The sequence below is a fragment of the Gadus macrocephalus genome, chromosome 12, assembly GCF_031168955.1.
Source record: "Gadus macrocephalus chromosome 12, ASM3116895v1".
Taxonomy (NCBI): domain Eukaryota; kingdom Metazoa; phylum Chordata; class Actinopteri; order Gadiformes; family Gadidae; genus Gadus; species Gadus macrocephalus.
Window position 1 is genome coordinate 15,297,883 of NC_082393.1, and position 26,258 is coordinate 15,324,140.

The 26,258-nt window shown below is 44.2% G+C and overlaps 2 protein-coding genes across 14 annotated transcripts in view; one reads left to right on the forward strand and one right to left on the reverse strand.

The window, feature by feature from the left end:
* dab1a (DAB adaptor protein 1a) overlaps positions 1-26,258 on the forward strand; it is a 161,341-nt gene that overhangs the window by 71,606 nt on the left and 63,477 nt on the right. The gene's annotated exons all lie outside the window — the stretch shown is intronic.
* On the reverse strand, positions 21,707-24,206 carry LOC132468610 (uncharacterized). The gene has a single exon (XM_060066335.1). It carries the CDS (start codon positions 24,202-24,204, stop codon positions 21,967-21,969), a length of 2,238 nt encoding a protein of 745 aa, XP_059922318.1. The 5' UTR covers positions 24,205-24,206; the 3' UTR covers positions 21,707-21,966.

Sequence of the window (26,258 nt, forward strand, 5' to 3'; positions counted from 1 at the left end):
ACCATATCCACTTGAGTCTGGTTCCAAAGACAAGAAATCGATACAAACCAGCTCCATAGGTCCATTAGAGGTAATTTGATGTAACGGAGCAGCTCGGGAACAAGGGCTCTTCCACGTTACACACCTCCCACAGTTACCTATGTATTTCTCAACAGCCTGAGACATTTTCGGCCAGTAAAACCTTTCCCTTACCAGGTCTACAGTTCTCTCTACCCCCAAGTGTCCCATATCATCATGTAAAGCACGAATCACAGGCAATCTGAACTCCTTGGGCAGTAGCAACTGACGTCTTTCTTTTCCGGAGGCTTTGTTTGTAATTCTGTACACTAGTCCGCCTTCAACACTGAATTTCGGACTCTCACGTTTCAGCAAACCTACTTCAGGGTCAGTCTGGCTTAAATTAGCTGGCCACTGGCCAGTGTTCAGGGCCTCTCTAACCACCTTGAGTACACTGTCCTCCAGTTGCGCTTTTCGCAATTCTTCTCAGGTGAACTGTTCCAGACTACCCAGATTGAGATGAGTTGCAAAAGCATACAACTCAGGAACACCTTCTGCAGGGATACCTAGTCTATCTGCTACACGCACCTCCCCGTCAGGTGACTCCAGTACGTGTGCATAACCACAGATGGCCCTCACGTCACCCTGTGACAGCTTTTTCCAGGGCTCAGTGTCCTCGTCAATCCAAATCATATGTAGCTAGGGCCGCAAGCCACCTATGCCCTGTCGCATTTAGCTTCCCAGTTGTCAATACGTAGGTGAGCGGATTGTTGTCCGTCATCACAGTGAATCTCACCCCATATAAATAGTCATGGAACTTATCCACCACTGCCCATTTAAGGGCTAAAAACTCAAGTTGATGAATATGATACCTCTTCTCTGCAGCACTCAAACCTCTACTGGCGAACGCGATAGGCCTAAGGCCTTCATCATGCACCTGATTTAAGACAGCCCCTAACCCTTTAAGGCTAGCATCAATGTGCAACACATAGGTCTTGTTCGGGTCCGCAAAAGCTAATACAGGCGCGTTGGTGAGGCACTCAATGACCTCATGGAAAGCCTTGGTACACTCATTAGTCCATCTTGAGCCAAACGGTTGAGACTCTTTAAAGTACTGCTGTTGGTCTTTAACACTCACTTTCTTTCCTTTCCTCACAGGAGGATAACCCTTGGTCAGGTCTGTCAATGGCTTAACTGTGGAGGAGTAGTGTGCTACAAATCTGCGATAATAGCCGCAGAAACCGAGGAAAGATCTCAGGGACTTCAAGTCAGTAGGCTTCGGCCACTTGGTGACAGCCTCCACCTTAGCTGGGTCGGTGGCAATCCCGTCAGCCGACACAATATGCCCCACATATTTTACTCTAGGCTGGCAGAACTGGCACTTATCCATTGAAAGCTTAAGACCCACTTCCTCGAGACGGTCTAACACCTTCATCAACCTCTCCTCATGCTCCTCCAAAGTCGCACCGAAAACAATTAAATCATCTAGGTAGACAAGGACTTGTAACAAGTTCATGTCCCCTACGGCCTTCTCCATTAAACGTTGAAATGTCGCAGGAGCCCCCATTACTCCCTGCGGCATTCTCTCGAACTGATAGAAGCCGAGAGGACATATAAACGCAGTTTTCTCCTTGTCTTCCTCGGCCATGGCTATTTGATAATAGCCGCTACGAAGATCAAGAACGGAGAACCATCGGCTTCCAGTTAAGCAGTCCAGTGCATCATCGATGCGTGGGGTGGTGTATTGATCAGGAATAGTCTTAGTATTCAGAGTTCGGTAATCGATGCACATACGCACACTACCATTTTTCTTTCTGGCGATCACTATCGGTGATGCGTACGGACTCCGTGACTCCTTGATCACTCCTATAGCTAGCAAGTCTCTAAGGTGCTTACGCACATCCTCTATGTCAGCAGGCGTCAAACGTCTGGACCTCTCCCGAAAAGGTCGGGGGTCAGACAGTCGAATGCGATGCTCCACTCCTTTGGCCAAGCCAACTTCCCATTCATGGAGTGAAAACACTTTGCGCCGCCGGCACAGCTTCTGGGTAAGTCTCTCTCTCCATTCCCTAGGAATAGGAGAATCACCAAAATCAATCTGACTGGGGTCCATCTCTCTTGATATCTCACCAGTCCCTGGCGAAGTCGCCAAATCAGCCACCTGCACTTTCCCTAGCGGTGTGCCTGAAGGTATCCTCACCTCTTTCTTGGACTCATTCTGCAGTAGCAGAGAGAAACATTTAGGATTAATAGCCTTAGCTAGGGCTACCACAGGCTGCAACATCACACCTTGAGGCAATGGCGTGGAATCACTCGCCTCCACCACAACTATGCCTTCAAGCTCTGACTGAAATAAGTCCACTTGACACGGCACACAACAGCTCTCTAGAGGGGGTATGGTTAGCTGCCCAGGGCCCATCCAGCTGATCAAACCGACAGTTTCATCTGGGTCCCCTTCGCTAACACTGTGAAACCATCCCTTTCTCAAGCCCAAACCCCCTGATGTTCAAAGTATTAGTCAGAGTTTCACTCTTTTGATGGCCGCACACAGCAGCAAGTCGGTGAAACAAGCTAGCGTTGGTGCCTAAAATCATAGGGACCTGATCTGGCGTGCTAGGTCCAGGACAAATCAAAGCCAACACTGACAGTGTTTCTTGTTTCCCAACAAGCTCTTTAGGGAACTGCATATCGACTACAACATATCCTAAGTATGGGTAGCTGTTATCACTAAGGCCCCAAATGGCCAACCCCGACACTGGTTGGATGGTTACATCCCACAAGTGTTCCTCATACCATTTTTCAAAAATGATCGTCACTTGTGACCCGCTATCCAGAATCGCTGTACAGGAGTGCCCATTCACCTTCACCTGCATAGTAGACGACGGACCAATCAGCCCCTTAGGAAACGTAGCAGTTGTCTTGGATTGCACAGCTTGTTTTCTGACTGAAGCGTGCGTTGTGTCATCCTTAAAATCACTGTCAGGAAAGCAGTTTCTTTTGGCTTTATTAAGTGAAGCAATAAGCCTCCTAATAACTCTTTTCTCATTTTCAGGAGACGAGTACTTAGTGGCGATATGACCGTCCTCCCCACACCGGTAACAGAAACGGTCACCATCACTCTTAAACCTCTGCGGTCGTGCAGAAGACCCACGCTCAGCAGTATTCATCCCAACAGCAGCAGCTGCAACCTGCTGCTCAGCTACATCCCCGCCTTTAGCCTTCCACTTCTTTTCTAATCTGTTAACTTTCTTTCGCAAAGCAACCTCGTCAGCTCCGTCCTTGCCTGACTGGAATGACTGGGATGCTAAAGCATGAACATCACACTCCCCCTCACCGAAGGATGGCCTCTTATTCATCTCAGACACATAGGTTTTAAGAGCTTTGAAGTCAGCCTTCAGTTCCTCCACAATGTCAGTGTTATTCTCTGCAGATTCATCTCGTGCAGCAACACTTCGAACACGGGTATTCACTCTTTGCCGTGTCCGGTCATGTTCTTCCTCCGTTCTGATCTCGGTAAATAAATCTAGGAAATTAGGAGGATAGACCTTTCTTTCATTTAAACGCATTCTTAGCAGCATCCAATCAGAACCGATTGCCCCACGAAGCAGCTGTTCAACCCTCACTCGGTCTTTGTCTCGGTCTGAAATACCACCTTTCTTAACCACCTTAGCCAGAATAGGTTCAAGCCTCTGGACATAGTCAGACAACTTCTCACCAGCCTTCTGCTGTATGAGGCGAAAAGAGAAATAGAGGTCGTCACCAGACTCTGCAGACCCAAACGCATTATCTAGTGCATTCAAATACTCTTCAGGGCTGGCACGGGGTCTACTAAGGCGCAAGGACCTCACTACCTCTACAGCAAGACCCCTCAAACTCTCAATGATTCTGCGTTTCTTTTCCTGCTCAGGCCATTCGCTTTCTTGGACCATCAGTGTCGCCTGTTCTAACCAGTAATCCAATGATTCCTCCCCAGCCGGGGTGGGAATGCTACCGGAGAAAATCCTAAGCCGGCGATAACTATGACTCTCAGTCTGGCCTTTATTAGCTCGACTGATAGCATCAGCTAAAGACTGGAGAACTGCATCTGAAGTCCCGCCAGGGGGAACTGACGGAGTGCAAAAACCTTCTAAATCAGCTACTGATTTCCCCTCAGTTGCTAAGAAGATTTTCAACTTCTCTGAAAAATCATCAGGAGCAGCAGGAGTTCCATTAGCATTCACAATCTTCCATACATCGTCACCATCAGCAGGCCTCACCTCCGGGGGAACCCAACTTGAAACAACCTCTTCTTTGCATTCACAAAGAACTAAAAGGCCACCAGCCTCACTGCTGAATTTCCTCCCCCGTACTCGGACACGTCCCCAACATCGCACAGTATGTAGGACATCTTCAATTTGGCCCACTTCAAGATCTTCACGTACACCGATAACCAATATGGCATGCTTAGGGTTAATGCCCTCACTACTGCACCACTTCAGAAGCTCTGTTTGCTGCCAGGCTTTATAATTTGATGGATCCTCCATGGCTAAATTACAATCTTCTTTAAGCGCAAACGACGTGCTTACCTAACAATAAGACAATATGACTACGACAACAAAAAGGATTCCAAAACACTACAAACACAGAAAATCCCGGACGAGCCCCCATTTTATGTAGCGCCCCCATGCCATGGCTATGAACATGATATTCTAATTAACCCAAAAGTTAATTGGGACGCTCCCAAGTTCACACTAAACTGACCACACGCTATATGTGGTAATCTACCCGATTTTATTTTTAGTTGTATTGTAGTGTCTTGTAGAACTAAACCCCCAATGTATAGGAATCACTGCATGGTAATGACAATAAAACACACATAAGTTACTATGAAAGATGGTTTCATTGAATTAACACGTTAACAAGAATCATTCAGTGCATCGACCCACAGGTAAATCAATTCACACAAGAAAACAGGTAAATCAATTCACACATGAAATCACATGCATTTTGGAAATGTTGAAAGGAAAATGCAGTCCTATGCCGGCACGAACTATTTATCCCCACGTTGCAGGCCTGTGTCGTCGCTTGGGTACGTGGAGGCCAAAAACAGAACGGCCGCTTCACTCACAGGAGCAAACAAACAAACAATCAAATGTACCTTTCACCTCACTTGGCGGGGTGTGTGTGTGTGCGTGTGGAAGCGATCAGACAGTCGCGGACTCGCGGTCCTCGGGTCGACTGGTCCACGCAGGAGTTTTATCCAAACCGACCGCACTCAGCCTTCTGCCGCGTCCACGTCTGGAGGCAGGCTCAGCATCTCCAGAAACCTCAGAAGCACATCCCCGATCGCTGATCTGGTGGTTATCTATCCGACAACCGGAACAGTATACCTCTAGTCCATTTTCTAGACAGAGTATCAATCGCATGTAGGTATAATTGGTATAATTGGATCACGAGCTCGGACTAGCCGTCCGTACTCTTCCTGGTTCACACCCCTTCAGCTGCCGAGCTTCCAACCTTTTAACCCTCCGGTTCAAAGGTCACATTAAGAAAACAACCAAAACGTACATACTCAAATGAAAATAAAATACAGGCCATAGGATAATAAAACATTCTGCATGATGCATTCAAAATCATTAAACATTTATTAACACCTTTTAACTTAAAGAAAATTAAAGGAAAATATAGCACAGGGCTACACAAGTTATTTTTTGATTAACTTTTTTGCTGAATGAATTTTGAATGTCTCAGGAATGCACCTATTGCATTCATGGTAAAACGTGGTATGATAAGTCAAGAATCTGTTGGAAATATTGCACTAGAACTTGAGGTAGTGTGCAATCAATGTCAAAAATAAATATGGTTGTTAAGGCATTAACAATCACACATAATCACATTTTATCTATATTTTTTCTAAAGGGACTAAATAACTCGGTTTTTAACAATCAGTGGATGGTTCATCTTTTTCTCTCTTCTTAGCGGTTGTGGGGACTATCAATTTGACATTCCTTGTTATAAGGAAAATATCTATAATACATTGAAACCACATTAGGATAATGCGATGGTCATCATCATTTTATGTTGTGTTTTTGATCCTTTTGCATCTTTCGCCACCATCTTGCCTAGGATTGTGTGGCTCTCAAAAAACGTACTTTTTAACATTTACATTTGGGGCATTTAGCAGGCGCCTTTATCCAAAGCGTTGTACAATAAGAATATATAACTAAGTGCCAAGCACCAACAATTGCTAGGTTAACCCATTCCCACATACAACAAAGCTTGCAAAGCTAATAGGACAGAACTAAGTAATATTTTTAAGTGCCAGGATGTAAAAAATACAATACGTTTTTTAACAATAAGTGACTGTAAGGATGTACAGCATACAATTTGCGTACATTAAGTGCCAGGTCGTACAACATACAATAAGTGTCTAGGAGGGGTGGGAGCGGAGGGGGTGGCTATGCAGAGTCTAGGTGAACTCTGAACAAGTGACTCTTGAGTCTTTTGCGGAAGCTGGTGAGCGACTCTGCGGTCCTGACATCAGCAGGGAGCTCGTTCCAACACTGCGGTGCCAAAACAGAGTAGAGTTGTGACTTTTGTGATCAACCTTTGTTTACTCGTAGCAATGGTGGTACCAGACATCCAGCTGAAGTAGTTGAGCGGAGCACTCGAGCAGGGGTGTGTGGTCTGACCAACGCTTGGAGGTAGGCAGGGGCAGTACCATTGACCACCTTGTAGGCCAGTACCATCATCTTGAATCTGAGCTACTACAGGGAGCCAGTGGAGGTCTGGAAAAGGGGGATCACGTCCGACAATCTAGGTTCTTGACACACAGCAAAGGTTTAATCGCGGAGGCACGAATTCCAGCCAGGAGCGGGTTGCAGAAGTAGACGCGGGATGACGAACACTTGGACCAGGAACTGAGCTGCTTCCCTCTTGAGGAAGGGCCGGATCCTGCGCATGTTGTAGAGGGCAAATCTGCAGGTCGGGCCACTGTGTTGATGTTCGCGGTGCAGCATAACTGATTGTCCAGTACCACACCGAGGTTTCTCACTGTTGCCTCAACAGTAACCAGTAAGTCCATGGCAGGGCAATCTTTCTCTGGCATAAAGAGGAGCTCAGTCTTGTTTAGGGTAAGCTTTAGGTGATAGCCCTTCCCCTTAGTTCTACCCCTCTATGAAACGACTATTGGGACAGCCCTATCTCTACATTTGACCGCGCAAAGTTGAGGGGTAGGGCTAAGGGGTAAGGCTAAGGGGTGAATTTGGAGATGACGTTTGAGATTCAATGGTTTCATGGATTCATTTATATAACATCACCACATACCACCACATAACACCTGTGCTTGGTTTACTGTTCTCCACTTCATTTCTTTATAGTTTTTCTCGAAATATTCTCCTGTCCGCACTCCTGTCCGAAACAGGCTGATATTGAAACAAATCTATTAAAGGAAAGGCAAAACTTATTTTAAGCCCTGTTTTAATTTTCTCATGGTTAATATATTTCCAATCAGACTAGTATTTTGATATTATTATGCTTTTAAATAATGAATATATACTTCTTTTTTTTTTTTTCAGAGATTCCTCTGTGTACCACTTAATAGCTCACGGTAGGCAAGGGTACCACAGTTTGAGAATCAATGCTATAGAAGAATGAAACAGGCAAGATGATACTGTTGGTGAGATTAGCTCATCCATAGGTCTGGACTGAATTTAGGAAGTATAAAGAGACAAAGAAACAAGTGACTTATTAATAGAGCATCTACATTTTTTCATGTAGAACCTTAGGAACAGTATTATATAACCCGGACAATTATTAAGCGACAAATCACCAAAACTAACCAAAAAGCATATTATATTGTTATATCATTGTATGATTAATTTCTGTCTGAATGCAAAAGAGGCCCTTCTGGAATCATCAGGACCATGCACCCGCACCTCAGCCACCGTAACACCCTGCATACCCACATCAGAAGAGTGCTCAACACACTCACACGCACACCTCAGCACCACTGCTGAAAAACATTGTAGGGGAAACGCAAGGTAGTACAGTAGATGTTTGCACAGTCTGTGGCTCAGTTATGGCAAACAAGCGTTTTGTTCCCAGAGGCGCACTCCACGTCAGAGGCTCCTCAAAGTCTCTCTTGTCCTATTTATAAAATGGCATTGGATCATGTTCATCACTCAGATAGGTGCTGCACCTTTAGGGCCGAGGGGGGCAGCAATATGATCTCACACAAACACAAACACAGCACATATACATAATCACACAAACACCAAGACAAAGGAATGCACACACACACACATAGATGCACACATTGAAAAACACACACATCAACACAAACTAGGGTTGGGATTGAAGCCCAGAAGAGCAACTGAAAGGGAAGATGAATTGGTTGCCCTCAGCATCCAGACTGGTGCTGGAAGTTGGTCTCCCTTCAGTCTGTCTCTCTCTCTCTCTCTCTCTCTCTCTCTCTCTCTCTCTCTCTCTCTCTCTCTCTCTCTCTCTCTCTCTCTGTCCATCCCTTTCTGTCTGGTGTCATACTCTTTTTTTTTTATATTTTGGTGTGTAGGGTACATAGTCGTCAATGCACGCACGTGGAAACACAGCTGGCTGATGAAAGTCAAATGCAATAATATACCACACACAGGCAACGAGTCTGCCCCAAGCACACAACAATTTCAATATTTCCTATTCATGTCTACTGTATGTGCGTGTGTGTTTGTGCATGTGTGTGTATGTGTGTGCGGGCGGGACCAAATGACCCAGAAACCCAGTCCGCACCACATTTATCTCCTTTTTCTTTCTATCCCTCTTGTCCCCCTGTCTAATTCGTTAGAGTGAGCGAGGGACAAAAAAAGTGGCTTGGCGACCATATATGGGAGAGGGAGAGAGGAAGACTAATGAGCTAACATGGAAGATAGGTGTGTCATTTAAATCCTTTGTTTCAATTCAATTTTGAACAAAGCAATCAAAAGTGTACTACATCGCTCCAATTTGTGTGTGTGTGTGTGTGTGTACGTGTACATGCTATATCCATACAGAAATTAGGTTAATCCATGGAGCGCTTCAAATAAACCAGTTTATTTTCCTCTCCTTCCTCGCCATAAGAATTTCCTTTTTATTTATTTACCCTGAAAAACCAAAGATAACCTCCAACCTTTAACATGTGCCATAAACCTGATAACTATGGAAGCATATATGTAGCAAAATTCAAATGGCAATGCAATTTGCAATTTGCAATTCAATAAGTAATTACATTATGCAATTGACAATGCATTATGCAATTTCATAATGTAATTTGTAAATACGTTATTCAAAGTGTATTTTAATATGCAAAGTGACAATGCAATCCTCAAATAAATTTGCAAAAGTTATAACAATAAAAATACAATAACATTTTGTCAAATTCTTTGAGTTCCTTTATTCAAATTGAAAAGCTATAGCGTCCCCGTGATTGCAATCCACTTCGCCACGCTCCGTGTGTTGCGATATTCAAATGACATTTCAATCCGCAAAACGGAATCCAAAACGGAATCCAAAGAGGAATCCAAAAAGTCAATATGCAAAGTGGCAAACGTATCAGCCAATCAGCGTCTGGGCGGGAACTACGTCACTTTCTATTGTGTCTGACTGTTTTATCTGTGGGGGGAGGGAGTTCCAGAGCCTGGGTGCTGAACCGCTGAATGACCGGGCACCCATTCGTAATGAGTCGTGATGTGGGGATACATAGTAGTCCAGCAGAGGTTGAGCGGATGGAGCGGGAGGGAGTGTATTATTGGAGGAGGTCCCAGAGGTAACTGGGGGCTAGGTTGTGGAGAGCTTTGTAGGTGAGGAGTGGGTGGAGACGGTGGGTCTCCCGACCTTATGTTTCGCACCCAGTGCCTGTAGCACTTGGGAAATCTTTGTGTTTACCACACTGGCGTCAAAACGTACCAGTGAGGATAAGTCGTCTATCCTATCTCCCAGAACACGCACTCTATCTACTGCATCTGTGTCTTCAACACGATTGTTCTCCACATCATCGGCCAAACTTCGGAGCGTATCAATAATCTCCATTGGTGACCATGGACCTGACACATACGAAATTACGAACTAGAAGTGAACAAGGAAATTACGAGCAAGTGACGTAGTTCCCGCCCAGACGCTTATTGGCTGATACGTTTGCCACTTTGCATATTGACGTTTTGGATTCCTCTTTGGATTCCTCTTTGGATTCCCTCTTTGGATTCCGTTTTGCGGATTGAAATGTCATTTGAATATCGCAACACACGGAGCGTGGCGAAGTGGATTGCAATCACGGGGACGCTATAGCTTTTCAATTTGTATAAAGGAACTCAAAGAATTTGACAAAATGTTATTCTATTTGTATTGTTATAACTTTTGCAAATTTAATTGAGGATTGCATTGTCACTTTGCATGTTAAAATACACTTTGAATAACGTATTTACAAATTACATTATAAAATTGCATAATGAATTGTCAAATGCATAATGTAATTCCAAATTGCATTGCGGGCAATATGCCGGATGAATGCACCCCTCCCAGCCAATCAGAATCGAGCATTCTTAAATGAAGTAATTAAGTAAGGGATAATGCCCGACGAGGTGTCCATTATCAGGAATTAATGGACGACGTGGAGGCGTGAACCGTCCGACGCGAAGCGGAGGACGGTTGCCTCCGCGAAGTCCATTAATTCCTGATAATGGACACCTCGAAGGGCATTATCCCGCTTATACCACGGTCACTTACCAACGGTGACCAAATTAAGACCATTAATTTATATTTTCATGCGTTTTACAATCTGAATATAAAGTTTTCCACAAAACATACATTTGTTTCCCTGGTTACGCCTGAGGGTCCGACTAATACCCGGAACCACCATTACACGCCCGTTGGGTTCTCATGCAACGGAAACGTTGTTCACTCCTCCAGTAATTAGGACGGACCATAGCTACGACTTTAGAACGGGAGGTAGCGGGAGGTTTTATAGTCCGCTGAGCTTTGTTTTGTTTCCCGTTGCTATGGTTACTACTATTTTAGAGACGATACGCCAGCTAGCGCATTAATTGAGAACGGTAAACAGACAATTTGACGGAACTACTTGTCCAGGTGTCCGTATATCAGGAGTTAATGCACACCCTGCATCCAATCAGAATCGAGTATTCCCGCAGACCGTGGTATAAATATATATATATATATATCTTTCCTTGCCTCATTCTTCTGCTACAACTACTACTTTGACACGTGTTTGAATTATCCAATCATCAAACAAAAAGTCCCCCTAGAGATGCCGTAGAACAACTAGCATCACAGCTATGCGCCGGTGGTGTTAACTCAGGCTCCCTTGTAATATGTAACATCCTGTCTGTGTTATTTAGCATGTACATACACTAGAGTGGAAACGCACTCGAGCACCCACAATTGGATAGTTGTGTTTAATTAGTGCAACTGTTGACTCGATCAGAGGAAACATCCTAGGAAGCTCCAATACCAATAAATCAAGCGGTTGACGCTCTGCCAGGGCCTGCTTCTTCCTCTTTTCATTATGATTTTGTTTATTGGAAAAAAAAACGACCACTCAGTTGTTTTTATTACATATCTCTATATCCACCTCTGTAAATTAAATTCTCCAGCACATGAAACCGAAACAGAGGTTTATTTCCTGAGGGTGTGTTCGTTGGTACGGGTGGACCCACTTCTCCCTGCACCACACTGGTGTCCTGACCATGGATACCATCTGTCTGGGAGGCGTGTTGCACATTATGTGGCATCCAGAGTGGCCTTGGCTGGAGTGTTCCTACAAGTGTAGCCAACCCAGGAAGTAGAGAAAAATAAGGAGATCTCATATTGCAATGTGTGGATCTTTAAACATGCCTCCATGTTATTGGATGGGTTATGATTATTTTTTTAAGATTGGCTTCGACATGGGGTTAGACATTAACCACCATTACCACTGACATCGGTTGGTTAAGTATTTGATAAAGGAAAAAAAAAAGGGGGGGGGGGGGCTTTATGGGACCATTTACGTTTTTGACAAAGTTGACTCACTGGTAACTCTCTGTCATTCATGAAAGGTTGTCAATGTGACTGTTAAGTTATAATGACCTCAACGGCTGGGGGAAGGTCGCTTGTGTGGCAACATGGCCAACTTTAAACAAGTCTCTCTCTCTCTCTCTCTCTCTCTCTCTCTCTCTCTCGGTATACTGTAGCTGCCAGCCAGCGGCGTGAACAGAGGGTTATAGCTCGGCAGCTGTTAGTGTTTGGTGTGTGCACACTTTCTACTCGTGTGTTCATGTGCATACATACTGCTGCATGTCATTGTGTGTGTGTTGAGTGTGTGCATTTCAATTTGTATATGTGTGTGTGTCTCTAGTGTGCGATTAGCCAACACATTATCTTCTTGGTGTGGATATTATGTTCCAATCCAGTCTATCTGCCACAATCACTGCTGCCATTTACGCCAATATCTTTCCCCTGGGAGCCTTAGAGCGCAAACAATGGTTTAGTGTGTCTGCATGGTGTGTGAGTCTGTGTGTGAGAGAGAGCGAGAGATAGAGTTTGTTCTTGTGTGTGTGTGTGTGTGTGTGTGTGTGTGTGTGTGTGTGTGTGTGTGTGTGTGTGTGTGTGTGTGTGTGTGTGTGTGTGTGTGTGTGTGTGTGTGTGTCTGGAAAGAAGAAAATGCCTTTCATATTTTAAACCCTCTATGTTTGGGGTCCAGAATCTGTGTCCAGGTTCCAGCCCATTGCAGTGACTCATTGCCTCTGCAGAAGTCCAGAGGACAGGTATTGCTGGGCCAAGGGCCTTTGTGATTATTTCCTTTTTCCTCTTGTCAGAATGGCTCTAGAAGCTCAGGTCTACGTGTCACATGCTCCCTCTTTGTTTCCGGTGCTTCTCCATTTTAATTTCCACCGTTCGCTGACAGGGTTGGTGTGTTGAGTCATTTTTCTCTACTACAGGGTTTTTGAATTTTATGTTTGTTGTAAGCCTTAGTTTGTGACTAATAATTAGATAATTCTTTCCATTATTGTCGACTGCAAAAATGTTTGTGTGAAGTCCATTAAATACAGTCAAATAGCTAAGTACATAATAGCAGTTGGACACTGCCTTTCAACATTTTTTATGAAAATATATTTAAACAGTGAGGCAGCAATGCATTAGTATCATGTGCCTCTGAGCTATCACAAGATCTAATCTTTTGTTACCTCCGAGTTTTTTAAAAACGACAAAAGGACACTGCTTTAAAAAGGCATCACTGATATAATGAAAAAAATATCGGTTCTACACTCTGTATGTGTGCTTCTCCGACTCTCTGAGTATTTGTGTAACTGCAAAAGGTTGGGTGTTCCTTCTCTTTCATTTTTTCTCTTTCTCGCTGTCCTCCATATTGATGTGTCTTTGCCCACATCACTACCTACAGTCTCTATAGCTAGAGTTTTCGGCACAATGTCACGCACATTTGCGCAAATATAACCTCGCCCTCGTACACATACTGTCTCAAAAACAATCTCTCTCTAGTACACGTACCATCTCAAAGAAAACCTCTCTCTTGTACAAGTACTGTCTCAAATGCAACCTCTCTCTTGTACACGTACCGTCTCAAAGACAACCTCTCTTGTGCACTTGCTGTCGCAAATACAGCCTCTCTCGTACACGTACTGACTCAAATACAACCTCTCCCACGTACGCGTACTGACTCAAATTCAACCGCTTCCGTACTACTGACACAAATACAACCTCTCCTGTACACGTACTGACTCAAATATAACCTCTCCTGTACACGTACTGACTCAAATACAACCTCTCCCGTACACGTACTGACTCAAATACAACCTCTCTCATATATGTACACGTACTGACTCAAATGCAACCTTCTCTCGTACACATACTTTGTGTCTATGTTTGTGTTTATTTCCTGTTGGCAGTGTTCTAGCCCATCGTTATATTCCCATAAGAAGCAGAGGTCAGGGTATGATACTAAATGGTAGCTACATTTGTTGTAAGATACATGTTATCTGTGCTGATTTATTTGTTAAAAATAAGTTATGTTGTCTTGTTCTCAAGATGATGTCCTGGAAGAAAACAATTTGTTGTCCTTTAACTTTTGATTTGAATTACTTTTAACTGCAGGTGGACTGTATTTAGCAATACTGCTAAAAAGATATATCGCAAATAGAATATTGTTATTTTCGAGATGTGATCAGATTCCTTTGACCGTATTTCTTAATAAGTTAAGTAACTGAAATGAAGACTACACAATCCATACTTAATCTGTTTATATTGAACCACAACTTAATTAGAATTTGACAAATACTTTTGTATTGTAACCTAAACACTGAAACCAAGAAAAAACACGCACACAAACACATTTGTGTGGCCAGTGAGTGACATCAGCTGAAACTAATTTTATTTGGAAGTAAAAATGAGGAAGAGTCTCACACGCAATATCCTGGATGACTCCACAAAAGGGTTTGAAAAAAACAAACATTTGAAATGACCAACCTTTCAGACACCTTCAGGTTATATATTACCGTTAATGAACTCTGTAAACCTGCATAAAAGATAAACTGCAATATCATGGTGCTCTAATAAGTTGTGGTCACTGAAAGCGCCTCACATTCTCATACTGCCGGCGGTTTCAATCATGCAAGGTTGGGCTGTACGGTATGGACTAAAATGTATATCACGGTATGATTTGAGGCAAAGACGGTAACGGTATTATATCACGGTATGTTAATTTTTCTTCTAATTTCGATATAAATGCTTCTGAAGGGGTAAAATACTGATTAGGCAGCAAACAACATAAAGATTTCTTTCTCCATTTGTTCGTGGACCTTTCTGTATAGTTTTGGCATCTCAATTTGGCTGAAGTGTGTGCGGGCAGGTGACGCGTACCTGGGATCTAGTGTTTTGACCATCTCTTTAAAGCCCATTCTATCGACATTTTGAATGGGAACCATGTCCTTACACAGGTAAACAGTGATGGCGTTTGTTTTCTCGTTCCACAGCTGGCTTTTTTTGTCGTAAGGGCTGGCCTTACAAAAACCGTCAGCGTCTGTCTCGTACGGTGTGGAATCAGAGCTTGTGAAGGGAATATAGAGTGGCGAAGTCACGCCCCTTCCGGTAGAGCTCATGGGACCTATGAGATCGAAAAATATGAATGGGTGTCAATGGAGAGAAAATAATTATTTTCTGGTCCCAGTCTTTATATGCCCTGGATTACACATATGTTGTTTGTAGATTTAAATGATAATTTTTGATGCAAAGAAAACTAAAAATTTTCGTGAAGAAGTTTGATAATTTTAGGTTTTATGTGAGGCCGCTTTGTGAACTACAGCTCTTCACTGCTCTCGACGCATATGATATACGTCACCACACCCGCACTTGGAACTCGGTACAGAGATGGCGATCTCTCTGCTCCACTTCACCACTTTTTTTTTATAAGTCGGGGCACGTGCAGAGTTTCAGTTAGGCCGATGGGAAGATTTTCGGTCTTCTCAACGCCAGTCGCAGGGAGCGTGACGTCACATACGAGCCGTGTAGTCTTTCTCGTTGTGTTTTCTCTACAGCCTTTATCTGAACAATTGCACAATAAACGGTCGAACTCTTTGCATGAAAAATTATCCTTTAAATCCACAAACAACATATGTGTAATCCAGGGCATATAAAGACTGGGACCAGAAAATAATTATTTTCTCTCCATTGACACCCATTCATATTTTTCGATCTCATAGGTCCCATGAGCTCTACCGGAAGGGGCGTGACTTCGCCACTCTATAGAGCTCGTAAGTCCGCCCCTTCCGGAAGACCCCCATTGGACCCATGAGATCGCAAATTATGAATGGGTTTCAATGGAGAGAAAGTAATTATTTGCAGGTCCGAGTCTTTATATGCCCTGGAATACACACGTTGTTTGTGGATTTAAATTAAAAATTGTCATGTCAAGAGTTTGACCGTTTATTGTGCAATTGTTCAGTTAAAGGCTGTAGAGCAGTGGTTTTCAAACTGTGGGGCGCGCCCCCCCTGGGGGGCGCCAGAGTTCTTCAGGGGGGGCGCGACGTGAGAAAAAAATAAACCCGTAAAAACCCTGAAAGTCGATGATTCAAATCATCAGTCGTACTTCAACTGTAGAAGTAACATAACTGAATCAATTTTCAACCGTTTATCTTCGTGCAAACCATTTAACATATCTACACACTTGTATCTTCAAGAATATCTAAACAGAATTTCGATATCATTTAAAATTTCTTCAGAATCACAGTTTTAGTTTCATACCGCTTCGTTTTCAGCTGTTTTCATTGAAGACGTCAGCCCATTCTGATACACCTACTTCTAGACATCGTAACTCATTCCTTTTTCAACCGTTTACCATCGTTCAAACCATTAAACAAATCTACACACTTGTATCTTCAATACTATCGAAACGGAATTTTGATAGCATTTATACCTTTTTCAGAATCACAGTTTTAGTTTCTTACCGGCACCGTTTTCAGTTGCTTATAATAATTTAGGTCACCATAGCAACGCCGGTAAACAAACCCCGCCGATTAGTCTAATCTCTGGACTGAAAATGCAGATCTGATTCGACTGGCAGTTTACACAGATTAAGATGTTCAAATGTATTTAAAAAAGGTTAAGCTAAAACATGCTTAGATAAAGTTGTTAAATTGTGTTAAGAAATGTGTTTAAAAACGCACAAAGATGTTGTAATGATTAAAAAATATGTTTCAAATGTTTCAAAAATATGTTTCAAATGTTTTAAAATTATGATCAGAGATGTTTAAAATGTGTAAAATAATTAAAATAGCTTTCAAAACACAGGTATTTAGAAAAAAAAATTGCGGGGGGGGGGGGGGCTCAGCTGACATTTTTTCTCTGAGGGGGGGCTCACTCTCTCACACTTTGAAAACCCCTGCTGTAGAGAAAACAAAATGAGAAAGAATTCACGTCTCGTATGTAACGTCATGCTCCGTGCAACTGGCGTGGACAAGACCGACAATCTCCCCATCGGCATAACTGAAAATCTACACATGCCCCGACTAATAATGGTTTTCCCCTCTTTCGATGCTGTTGTCCTCCCCTTGGAAAAAAGCGGTGAAGTGGAGGCTGTTTCAGCGGGCTGTGGACGGTCTCGATTCAAGGTGCCCAGAAGTAGATATCTCCATTCACTCCAATACAAGTGGGGAACAGGAATGTGTCTCCGCAAAAAATAACTGGATATCAATCAAAGGCTCATAATTATCTTTATGCCATGTACTAAAAAAAAACAGTTTTTTCTTTTCAAAACGCCACCTCAAGCTTTTTATTAGCCGTTTTATGTTATTATTTTTTGCTGGAGAAGGAGGGGGGGGGGGGCAGCTGTAAGGAGTCGTATTGAAACAAATGTTGTTTCGGCCCGGCATTCGAGAGGGCCTTGTGCATGGCTCCGTTAACTTCTCGTGAGGTTTTTCCTTTTACTTAACATGAATGACGTTGATGGTTTTTAGGCACTGTGGTGACTTTTTATCACTAAAAGTGTTTTAGTGAGAAAGGGATTTTTAAACTGGTTCAGCTGCTGCTCAATGACTCTCACGTTCCTCTGCATGCGATCATTGCGATTCACCATTTATTGATCCATTTATTCAAAAGATCCAAAGACAAAGAATGGGTGCATTACGGTATCACTTTTATAATATTGTTAATAGCCTTATAAACATTTCAGTTGTGTTAGTATTTCATTTTTAATTTCCTTGTTTAGCTATGTATGACAGTTAACAATGTTGGTGTAGGCCTATTACAAATATTTAAGTGGGTAGGCTACTCCAACCTTGTTGGAGTAGCCTAAAGGTAACGTATACTTCTATAGTCGGTAAACAATGCGACTGCGATTACTCAGACCTCTCACTTATGATGCCACAATGCTAAAAAACAAGAATATTTCTGCATCCGGTACGTCATGAACTAGGGCGTGGCTAGGCTCCCATGATGCGGAAGCATATCTCTCCTTGATGTTGCCCTGCGCCATTGAGCAGTTTACATAGGAATGAATGGGCGCCATTCCGGAATCCGGTGTCCATTATATAATATGTCCATTGGGTCTATCGGAAGGGGCGGAATTACGAGCTCTATAAGCACGCAGGCACGTAGCAAGCACGCAGGCGCGCAGCAAGCGTGCCTCCGTGCTTCGTGCTTGCAATACTGCTTGAGAAGGCAGAAAAGTAACGTGCGCCGAATTGAAAAAATAAACGTTTCGTTACCATATTTTCAGTAGTTGCTCGTAACTTTACTTTTTACCTGAAAATGTAGTAACGTTAATGTATACACACTAGGGGTGTAATGGTACACTGAAGTCACGGTTTGGTTCATACCTCGGTTCAGACATCACGGTTCGGTACGAGTTCGGTACAATGAAGGGAACTACTGTGCTACTGTAAGTGACTGGGAAACCAAAGTTTTCCCACAATTGCGACCTCAATTAAATTCAATTCAAATCACTTCATTCGTCCCTGAGGGGCAATTTAAAGGGGGCACATGACAGTAGCTTAAAAAACACAAGACACAGTCAACAAACATAATGACGCGGGCGGGTGCTCTAACTCTTGTGGGTCGCCGCCACTCGCCATACTCGTCTTTAGTGCTGCTATCTCTGAACGCATATCGGAGTTCGCATTCTGCGCATGCTCGAGATCTTGCGGTCGGGGGACGTGAGCCAGATATGATGAATCTTAAAGACTGCGTCGGGTTCTCTGACTCTCTGGTACTTCCACAACAAAGACTCATAGTGGGGGTTATCTCGGCCATGCTGGAGATTGGTGGAAAGGAACTTTGGCTTTGACTCTCTGAAGTCCAGATTGTAACGCTACGTGGAGGAGAAGGGATTGTTGCCGTATGCGGGACAGCTGTAAGTTCACATCGGGTCCATGTCATTTCTCCTACATTGTTCCGACCTCTCGGTCGTATGCGGACTCCTCCGGCTGGACTCCTCCCGCTACTCCGCTGCCGGAGGAGTCTGCATACGACGAGTTTAGTTGTCCCTGAAAAACTTGCGTATCTATCTAACATTAGTTCCGCTTTACATTAATTTATTCGCACGCCAGTTGTATTAAATTTTATACCGTGTATTCTCTGTGTAAATCCATGCACCACACCGTGACATCCGTACCGATTCGGTTCAATACAAATACATGCATTGTTACACCCCTAATGCACACAACACTGTCTACCTGTCACACCGGTCTCACGATAACGTCAACATCCATACCGTAGCGCAAATTTACACTGGTGTACTTTCTATACCGTTTATACCGTACACCCCTAATGCAAGGCAACATCCAGCTTGTCGGGAGCAGCTAGGGGTTGGATATCTTGCTCAGAGACACGCCAACACTTAGCTAGAAGGAGCCAGGGATTGAACCAGCAACTTTGGCCAGCAACCAGGCAACCTTCTCTACCTACTGAGCTACAGGCAGCCTACAAGCAACTAGTAGAGAGTGAAACACAGATGTGTTTAAGGACCTCAAGCGCAGAGGGTGCTGCAGATTGCTCACTAGATACCATCAGCGGCGTCCCTCTATTTAGTGGATGAGTGGTCTAGGGCAGCACCATGGAGTGCTTGATGAGTCGTTGGCTATTCCTCATCTGTGTTATTCCAAGTCAGCACATTCTCCCACTGCCTGAGTCTCTTCCTGTTGAAACTTCTTAGACCTCTTCTAATTAGAGAAATTGACTTGAAGATGAATAATAAATCATGAGCATGCAGTAATTGAAGAGATAACGAGGGAGAAAGAAGGCGAAAGGGAGGGAGGGAGGGAGAGAAAGAGTCTGACAGTTGGAAGGTCATCTGCTTCCTTTTCTCTCTGTTGGGCTGTTCTCTCCTCCTCTGCGGCCCTTCCATCCGCAAGGCCCAACAGAGATTTATAAGGAGGAGATGGTGGGAGTGTATAATAGTTTATGTATCTGTGTATGTATCTATGAGGGGCCGCCTGGGACATAATTCATACTTTGTTTTACACACACTATTATAATCTTGCATATACACCACTATACTCATTAGGGGTGTAACGGTACATGTATTTGTATTGAACCGTTTCGGTACGGGGTGCTCGGTTCGGTACGGAGGCGTACCGAACGAGTTTCCATACGGACATATTAAGTAGAGGACCGCATGTGTGGAACATGCTGCGGCCGCACATGCACAGTTGCGCACACTGTAGCTGTGGTCGAAACCGTTCCCTATTCACTCACTCACTATTCCCTATATAGTAAGTAAGTAAGTAAGTAAGTAAGTTTTATTTATAGAGCACATTTACACACAGCATACACTGACCAAAGTGCTGTACAATAAGATAAAAATAATAATGATAATTAAAAAAATAACAATAATAATAATAATAATAATAAATAAAGATAAAAAGTGAATAAAATACAACAACACAACAATACATAGAGGTCATAATAATACAAAGGGGGAACATTCATTTCCAGGGCATACCACACAGACATGAACAGGAGGTAGGCTAAAAAGGTCAAGGGGCAAGGAAGGCCAGGGAGTAGAGGTGGGTTTTTAGCCTAGATTTGAAGGCAGAAATGGAGGGGGCGGATCTAATGTCCAGGGGGAGCTGGTTCCACAGACGTGGAGCAGCAATGGCAAAGGCTCTATCACCTCTCTGCTTGAGCCGTGAGTGTGGCACATACAGAAGCCCTTTGTTAGAGGATCTGAGGGACCTTTGGGCAGAGTGGGGCTGAACAAGCTCAGTGATATAGGCCGGGGCCAGCCCATTGAGTGCCTTATAAACAAATAAAACAATTTTAAATTGGATCCTAAAAATAACTGGGAGCCAGTGCAAGGAGGCCAGAATGGGTGTGATGTGCTTGTGCCTCCTGGTGCCAGTTAAAAGACGCGCAGCTGCATTTTGGACCAGCTGCAGACGTCTGAGTGAGGATTGGGGGAGGCCAAGGTAGAGGGAATTGCAATAATCCAGCCGTGATGTAATAAAGGCATGGATAACTATCTCAAGGTCGTTGTGGGATAGGAAGGATTTGAGGCGGGAGATCACTCTGAGCTGGTAAAAACTATTTTTGACTACAGTGCTGATCTGTTTGTCAAGACAGAGTTCAGAGTCGAGGATGACACCAAGGTTTCTGGCATGGGGTTTGACAAGAGGCGTGAGGTGACCTAAGTTTGACAGTGCAGTGTGTCTTGCCTTGGAGGGACCAAAAATTATGACTTAAGTCTTGTCACCATTTAGCTGGAGGAAGTTGTTAGCCATCCAGTTTCTGATGTCTTCAAGACAGACCAGGAGAGATTGGATGGAGTCCCTAGATTTTAAGGGCAAGTACAGCTGCGAATCATCGGCATAGAGGTGAAAAGAGATCTTATGCTTTCTAATAATGTCACCCAGTGGGAGCATATACAGGCTGAAGAGCATGGGACCCAGGATGGACCCCTGGGGGACCCCATATGAGACAGGGGCGGATGATGACGAGAACTGACCAATAGAGACAGAGAAAGTCCTATGTTTAAGGTAAGAGCTGAACCAGAGTAGTGCAGTCTCCCTAATGCCCACCTGCTGGTCCAGGCGGGTGAGGAGGATGTTGTGATCTACAGTATCAAAAGCAGCACTGAGGTCAAGTAGTATTAAGATGACATTATCACCAGAGTCCAGAGTGAGGAGGAGATCATTGGTTACTTTGAGCAGGGCTGTTTCGGTGCTGTGAAGGGATCTAAAACCTGATTGAAGAGATTCAAGTATGTTGTGGGTGGTCAGAAAGGGAGTCAACTGAGACAGAACAGCTTTTTCTAGGACTTTGGAGATAAAAGGAAGCTTAGAGATGGGACGGTAATTTTTCAGGCATTTAGCATCAAGGTTGTGTTTCTTTAACAGGGGTTGGACAACCGCATGTTTAAAACATGAGGGGACAGTGCCAGATGTAAGGCATGAGTTTAGAATTATTTGAATTGAAGGGCCAACTGCATCAAAAACATCCTTAATGATAGAGGAGGGAATGGCATCATGGGGGAATGCAGTGCTCTCCGACTCTTCCACTGATCCTGCGACACACTGCACACTTGTTGATTATTTTTCGGATAGCAGAATTGGCTTGCGGGATCCAATACTTGCTTCTTAGTTGTGCCATCACATAACTGCGTCCGCAGTGTCCTGTTCTTTGGTGTATGTCTCTCAAGATCAATGTGGCGACTCTACAGTGCTTAGAGAGTACCACTGGGTGCTTGACGTTCTCTGGCATGGCCGACTTGTTGAGTCTTCCGCCAACTCTCAATGTGCCATCTTGCAGAATCGGATCCAGCTTGAGCAGCTGACTGTTTCGACTGACTTGTTTTCCCTTTAGCAGAGCTTTAATATCCTCTCGGTACTGTTGTCTTTGACTGAACTGGATTAATATGGACTCTGCAGCGACCATGTCCTCTAAGGTAAGTGGTCTCTTTTCTTTTGTTGTTCTGTATTTCTCCATGTGTTTTTCTAACTTTGATCTTCGCTTTTCGGGGTCCTTTTCGGTTTGATTGACTGTTCTCGAGAACTCCTTTCTTTCATCTTTCAGCTGGCGCAAGGTTTCCTTCAGCCGTAGAATCCAGGCCACCGACCTTTTCAGCTTATGCCAGTCCGAGTAGTAGTCGATCAATCTGTTAATTGGTTCCACGTTATCTTCAACTATGACTGTGTTGACTGAAACTATGTTCTTGACCTCTGGGTCATCTTGAAGGCTTTCCTTCCTTTGCACAGGTTGTTTGGGCCAATCATGTTCGCCTTGCAGCAGGAATTTCGGTCCTTTAATCCATGTTCCTTCTTGCATCAATGTTTTGGCTTTCAGGCCCCTGCTAGCTTGATCTGCAGGGTTTTCTGCTGTGCCGACGTAGTTCCACTGAGACGGCTTGGTGGCTTCGCGAATCAGTGTAACTCTGTTTGCAACGAAAGTTTTGAATCGAGCTGTTTCACTGTCGATATACCTGAGTACGGTAGTGCTGTCTGTCCAAAAGGTAGACGGTTGGAGTGGAAGTTGAAGCTCTTGCCGTAACATCTTGTCCATCTTCACCGCCACGACTGCCGCTGTCAGTTCAAGCCGGGGTATTGTGACCTGCTTGAGCGGAGCCACTCTTGATTTCCCCATCAAAAACGAGCAATGTTTCCCACCTTGCTTGTTCTCTAGCAGCAGATAAGACACAGTGCCGTATGCGTACTCTGAGGCATCCGAGAAATGATGTAACTGTGCCACGGCAGTGCATCCGAAATCTGGAGGTTTTAAACATCTGCTCACGTGGAAGTCAGTAAGGTGAGTAACATCTTCTTTCCATTTTTGCCAATCTTCAGCATGTTTTTTGCTAATGCTTTCATCCCAACCGTGCTGCTCCTTACAAAGCTCTTTTAGCAGAAGTTTTGCTGGCAGGACGACTGGCGCCAAGAAACCGAGGGGGTCGTAGACAGAGTTGACGACGGATAAAATGCCTCTCCTCGTCATCGGCTTGTCTTGCAGCTTCATGCTGTAAGTGAAAGCATCCATGTCTGTATCCCACTGTATGCCGAGAGTCCTCTCGACTGGTAGTGCGTCATGGCTTAGATCCAAGTCTTTTGCTTCACTAGCTCTGTGTACTTCTGGGATGGACATTAACACCTTCCGGCTGTTGCTCATCCACTTCGTTAGATTAAAACCTCCACTGGCACACAAGGTGCGGAGATCACTTGCCAATGTCGCAGCGTCTTCTTCTGTAGCTACGCTCTTTAAACAATCATCCACGTAAAAGTTCTGCAGAATTGTTTGAACGGCTTCTGGGGTGGCAGTGGCTCTGTGGTCCTCAGCGGTTCTCCGAAGTGCGTACGAAGCAACGCTTGGCGATGAGGTGGCCCCAAATAGGTGCACTGCCATCCGGTATTCCTCCATGGGCCCATTCAAGTTACCATTGGGCCACCACAGAAAGCGGAGGAGATCTGCGTCTTCTTCTGGCACCTGAACTTGATAAAACATCGACTCGATATCTGCCATCATGGCTATTGGCTCTTCACAAAATCTTAAGAGGACACCAACCAACGTGTTGGTCAGATCGGGTCCCTGTAGTAGTTCACCATTCAAAGACCGGCCCTGAAACAAGGCTGTGCAGTCGAAGACCACTCGTAGTTTTCTTTTCTTAGGGTGATACACCCCGTGGTGCGGTATGTAGAACACCCTGTTGTCGTCCCGTTTCAGCTGGTGTGCCGGAACTTGGAAAGCGAAGCCTTTGCTTATGATGTTGTCCATGAAGGCTTTGTACTCTTCACAGAACTCAGGATTCTTCTTGAGCTTTCTGTGAAAACTGGCTATGCGCTGCTTCTTTGTGAGGCTGATCTTTAATTTTGTTGCATGAAGCTAGAGTGTGAGACTCCTGGCAGTACAAACACGGCTTCTCAAATGCAATCCTGGTCTTGCCTGGATTAGCTGGCATCACATATGTTCCATGAGGCCTTTTATCTTCTGTGAAAACGTTGGTAGCGAAGCTGCTTCCACGGACTTCTCTCCTAAAAGGGTGTCTTTCCTTTTGTTCAACCTTCACAACCGTGGTTGGTCGGCTGTCTGGTAAATTACCGAAGAGGGGATTCATCATTATTTTAGCTTGGCGGTCTATGTATTTCACCAAATCAACGAACTTTGCTCTTCTGCCTCCTCGCTCTTTGACGTTGTAAGCTTCAGCACGCCAACGTTCTTTCATTTTGAAGGGTAGTTTGGATACCACTGTCCGTAAGTTGGTAGGGTTGTCCATCTCTTCCAGATAGTCTATGTCTTCCATAGTGTTGCGACACCCAACCAAGAACATAGCATAAGCCTTTAATGCTTTTCCGTCATCCGACTTGATCTGTGGCCATTTTAGTGCTTTATCAATGTAAGCGCTGGCGATCTGTAGCTCGTCCCCATAGTGCTCTTGAACCAGTTTCTTCGCTTTAGAGTAGCCTTTGCTAGCTGACATGTGGGCGCAGCTGCGAACTAACTCCTGGGGTTCCTCAGCTGTAAATTGTTCCAAAAAATACAATTTATCCTTTTCGTTGTCTGTCTTTTGTTCAATTGAGTGCTCGAATGTTCTGATGAATGATTTGTACTGCAGTGCGTCACCCTTGAAGACAGGGATGTCTTTCGTTGGTAGCTGGGATTGCCTTTGTTGTTTTACCAGCAGCTCAGTGATAGCGTTCTGATTTTGCAGGACTTTTAGCATCTCGTCATCTCTGTTGGCTTGAGCGTTACCGTGATGGTGTTGAGAGACCTTATGTACTTGGGATTGCAGCACTTGTGGTTGAGCATGAAAACCTGGATTTACTGGCTGAGGAAGCGAAACACCGGATTCTTCTTGCTCCACGTTCCCTCCTTGTAGTAGTTGTACTAGCGAATGGCTACTGTAACCACGGCTACCGGAACCATCTTCGGATCTTTCGTATTCTTTAAACACTTTTAATTTTGCACTGCTTTCTGCTAATGCAGTTTCCAACTCAAGTTCTTCTTTTGCCCCTTTAAGTTTCGCTATTTGAAACTCAAGCTGCTGCTTTTTCTTCTGAGCTGCAGCGCGTTCAAGCAAAGCTGCATGTTCAGCCTCTTGTTTAACACGTGTCGACGAAGCTCGTGATGTGGTAGTTTTGCGACTTACGTGAGATCCGTTCTGATGGTCGTGTCCAGCATGACTGGCACCATACTGCGATATACTGTCACTTGATTTAACAGCATCTTGCGGGTCAACGTCTGCATCATCCTTTTGCAACAAGCTTTCGTGCACAATTTCGATCCAAGTTTTAGTTGCTTTCATAAATTCTTTGATTGATGCCATTTTGGATTCAAACCATTGTTCCTGATCAAATGTTTTTTCATCTTCAGGCAAAAGGCTTGCAACTTCTTTGTTGAGGCAATACAACTCATTTAAAGAAAGTGGGAAATCATTTTCCATGACATCTTTAACCTTATGTACATTTTGAGTATCGCTCATCATTTTTGTCAGGGTGTGTGTGTTTCCCTGGTTTTCCCTCCTGTGTTGATTACTGTTCCCTCCCCTAATGTGTCTCAGCTGTTGCTCGTTGTGTTTGTTATTTAAGCCCTCGTCTTTCCTTTGTTCCTTGTGCTGTCATTGTGGTTTGCTGTGGTTGTTTGTGGTGGCTAGTCCTGCGTGTTCCGTGTTCCCTGTCGTCTCCCGAGTTCCCTGTAGTCTCCTGAGTTCCGAGTTGTCTCCCGAGTTCCGAGTTTCCTGTGCCTTAGCCTTTAGGTTGAATAAAGTGCCGTTTCCGTTCAATACCGTCTGCGTTTGGGTCCTACCTGCCTGCATGCACCCGCAGTTCCTT

What these genes read in the sequence shown, in the direction of transcription:
- LOC132468610 (XM_060066335.1), bottom strand. Translation starts at nt 24,204, where the DNA reads ATGGACAACATCATAAGCAAAGGCTTCGCTTTCCAAGTTCCGGCACAC.